Source organism: Papaver somniferum, chromosome 3 (genome assembly GCF_003573695.1).
Source record: "Papaver somniferum cultivar HN1 chromosome 3, ASM357369v1, whole genome shotgun sequence".
Taxonomy (NCBI): Eukaryota; Viridiplantae; Streptophyta; class Magnoliopsida; order Ranunculales; family Papaveraceae; genus Papaver; species Papaver somniferum.
In genome coordinates, this window is record NC_039360.1 from 177018640 (window position 1) to 177021644 (window position 3005).

At 34.6% G+C, this 3005-nt stretch overlaps 1 protein-coding gene across 1 annotated transcript; it reads right to left on the reverse strand.

Annotated features, from left to right (window-relative positions):
- Positions 1 to 1328: 1328 nt before the first annotated feature.
- On the reverse strand, positions 1329 to 2402 carry LOC113361925 (protein TAPETUM DETERMINANT 1-like). The gene is made up of 3 exons (XM_026605003.1): positions 2079 to 2402; positions 1784 to 1879; positions 1329 to 1682 (listed from the first exon to the last, which is right to left on the reverse strand). The coding sequence occupies exons 1-3, from the start codon at positions 2206 to 2208 to the stop codon at positions 1369 to 1371; spliced, it is 540 nt and encodes a 179-aa protein (XP_026460788.1). The 5' UTR covers positions 2209 to 2402; the 3' UTR covers positions 1329 to 1368.
- Positions 2403 to 3005: the final 603 nt, after the last annotated feature.

Consider the following 3005-nt stretch of genomic DNA (forward strand, 5'->3'; position numbering starts at 1 on the left):
TTGATCTCAAGCTTATTTGAAAACAAAAAAGGTCTATCTGTAGATATGTCCATGAATAGATTTGGTTGTGGTAAGTGTTATAAATTGAGATTTCCTGGAGTAGATTAAAGATGCAACAACAAAAATTCCTCGAAAAAGTATCCATTAAGACATTATGCTTCACCTTAATCAAGATGTCCTAAATTTCATTATCTCTCTGTTCTAAGTTCTAAGTTTCTAACATTGAATCCAACCATGTGCACGTTGATGTAGTTGACTAGCAAGAAAAGAAAAAATAATACTCCATATAACCCTCATATTAGCAATTTACCATACTTCATACTAGACGTAGTATGCAATCACAGACTCACACTTACAACCAGCCTATTTTGATGAAAAGTAATTTCAAGTCTCTCAACCCAATGAACGCTTAAATTTCCAACCTTGGGTTTTCTTTCCTGTTTTATTCTTGTTCCCTTGGTTTGTGAGCTTTGATGTGAACATATAACCTTCACCAGACTGATGAACTGAAAACAACAACTTTTAACAGCTTTTGTTTTCTTTTTCTTTGCAAGAGTAATTTTGTCATCTAGTGTTGATCTAGAGCTGACATTGTCTGGATTGCCTCATTCATCCTTGGCAAAATACCCGACATTCATCTTCAAACTCTACTATTACTAGACACTACTAGTCTTACTCTGGCTAGCTAGAATCTAGACTAGAGATCACAGAGAGAGAGAGCATCAAAATGTGTTCAAAGTTCAAACTTAAAGATATGACTGCACATTACAACACACGGGACACTGAAAAAACAAACTCTTTTTCTCTTTAAAGCCTGAGACCCGGCCCTTCTTCCATGCACACATCACGTATGGTAACTCTCCTCTACAAAGTCTAGCTTTTGAATATGGTCCATCAAGTCAAGAATCAGAAATGGAAATTCTTGTTTCAGGTTTCATCATGAGTATTTCTTTTCTTTTGAATATCAATAGACAGATTAGTAAAAGGGTTCTTTAGTCATGGGCCAGACGTGTACGAATGGGATCCTTGAATCAAATCAGATAATATTAGCTGTGTTTATCACAATTTTAAAGATTAATGACGAATCAAACTAAATAATTTCAAAAAACAAATTTTTTTAATATATCGGGCTGTTATGCAGCTGTAAAAAGAACTGCACCAATGGCTTTGGGTTTCTGGAGATTTGGGTCTGCTCTGTGTATTTTTCATACATTTGGGTCTGAAATTATACAAAAACAAAAAATGAACAAGAACAAGAGTGAGAGGAAGAATGGATAAAAATGTAGTATTAATTAATGTATATATCTCTGTATACATAATGAGGTAATTACAAATCCTTGGTAGTGATTATGAGCAACCAACTAATAATCAATCAAAACAAAATTTAGCAGACATGAAAGAAATGGGGTACATAAAAGAGTTCGAATAAGTGAACCTAACAACTTGGCTATTCAACAACGGTCTCCCATTATTGACCAAACAATCATCATGAGATAATCTCTTGAATATATTAGGATTAACAATCTTTGCCGATGCGAACCAACCGCAGTGTACATGTATATGCCTTGGTACACAACTTGATGACATACATGTATTCACTATTTGTACGATGTATTGTGGTATTCCTGTTGATGATGAATCTTTGCTTTGCGATATACTTATGTCTCTGCTTGTGCAGTGTTCTGAGAAAACATAAAAATGAAATTACTAGTCAAATTTCAAATTCATCAAGAGACATTCCTTTTGAGTTTAGCACAAAACAAGATGAGGATTTTGTGTTTACCATTTGACAAAAGCTTCCTGTTTCTTGAATGTAATAGTATTGATTCATTAAGAGCTTGTTGTGAAGATGAAGGTTGCACCATCTTTGTCTCATACCCTGAACAGAGGATGTACATATTTACATTAGTAGCTCTCTTGAAATGGGTTCTATGAAATTCTTATACGGATTAAGAGAAATTCAGGAAAAAAGAAAAATAGTGAAAAGTTGAAGAAGAGAAGAAGAAGAAGAAGAAGAAAAAAGTAGTAGCGCCCAAAAATGGCAATGAGTATTAGACACTTTCTTTTCTGTTGTTTACCTGTTGTGGCTGAAGAATGAGCAAGTCCAAAGATGTTGCAGAACACTACTATTATGACAATGAGAATCTTCATCAAGTTGCAGTTGTAGTTGTAGTTGGAGGGATGTAAGTAGACATTAAATGCCCCCATTTGATGATTTCTTTAATGAACGAAGAACAGCAGAATGTATATAAAAAAGACTTGAAGAAATGAACTCTGTTCTTGTTGTTGTTGTTAAGACTAACAGTAAAATGTGATATGTAGTGATTGTCAAATCCCTATTGTAGCTATAGAGCTTCCTCTTCTTCTCATTGAATCAATAGCCAAATGATAATATTTGAGAGAGAGTCATGGGATGGGAGACATTGGGAGAGGGAGAGAAGACTAAGTAAAGTACTGATGAGCAGGACAGGAGGAGGCCGGCAGTAGAGAGAGAGAGAGAGAGAGAGAGAAAGGAGGACCACAAATTCAAGACAAACATATAGGAGGAGTGTTGTCTTGTGTGTATGTATATATGGTCTTTGATGAGGATGAAAAATTTCATTCTAAAATGCTATTGCTGGCTCTGAGCGTCTCTGATAGTCTGATGATCCTTCACACTGCACACCTAGTGACCTAAGTTTTTCTAGCTTTTGTACTCTGTGTTTAGCCGAAAGAAAGAATGACAACAAACAACAACCATCTAATGCATCTTTTGATTTTTTTTTATTTTTTTTTCTCATTTACAAAAATATCATATCATTATTTTGGCAATTTTTACGGTGTTTAACTTTGTCACTCTCTAATGGCTTGTAATATTTACTTTGAGTTAGGAAGACTTGAAGGTTCAATTTTACATCTAATTCGTTGGAAAAAAAGGGCTCAAACTCAAATAGTGCAACTAGTGAAACTTGAGAAATACTGCCATACTGGGTTATGCTAGTTGTGTTGCTGTGTCTCTTGATAAT

Bases quoted from the DNA above. Each gene is read 5' to 3' on its own strand.
- LOC113361925 (XM_026605003.1), bottom strand. From the start codon at position 2,208: ATGGGGGCATTTAATGTCTACTTACATCCCTCCAACTACAACTACAAC. The intron at 1,880-2,078 runs GTAAACAACAGA...TCCTCTGTTCAG, and splicing joins TCATTCTTCAGCCACAACAG to GGTATGAGACAAAGATGGTG. The intron at 1,683-1,783 runs GTAAACACAAAA...ATGTTTTCTCAG, and splicing joins CAGGAAGCTTTTGTCAAATG to AACACTGCACAAGCAGAGAC.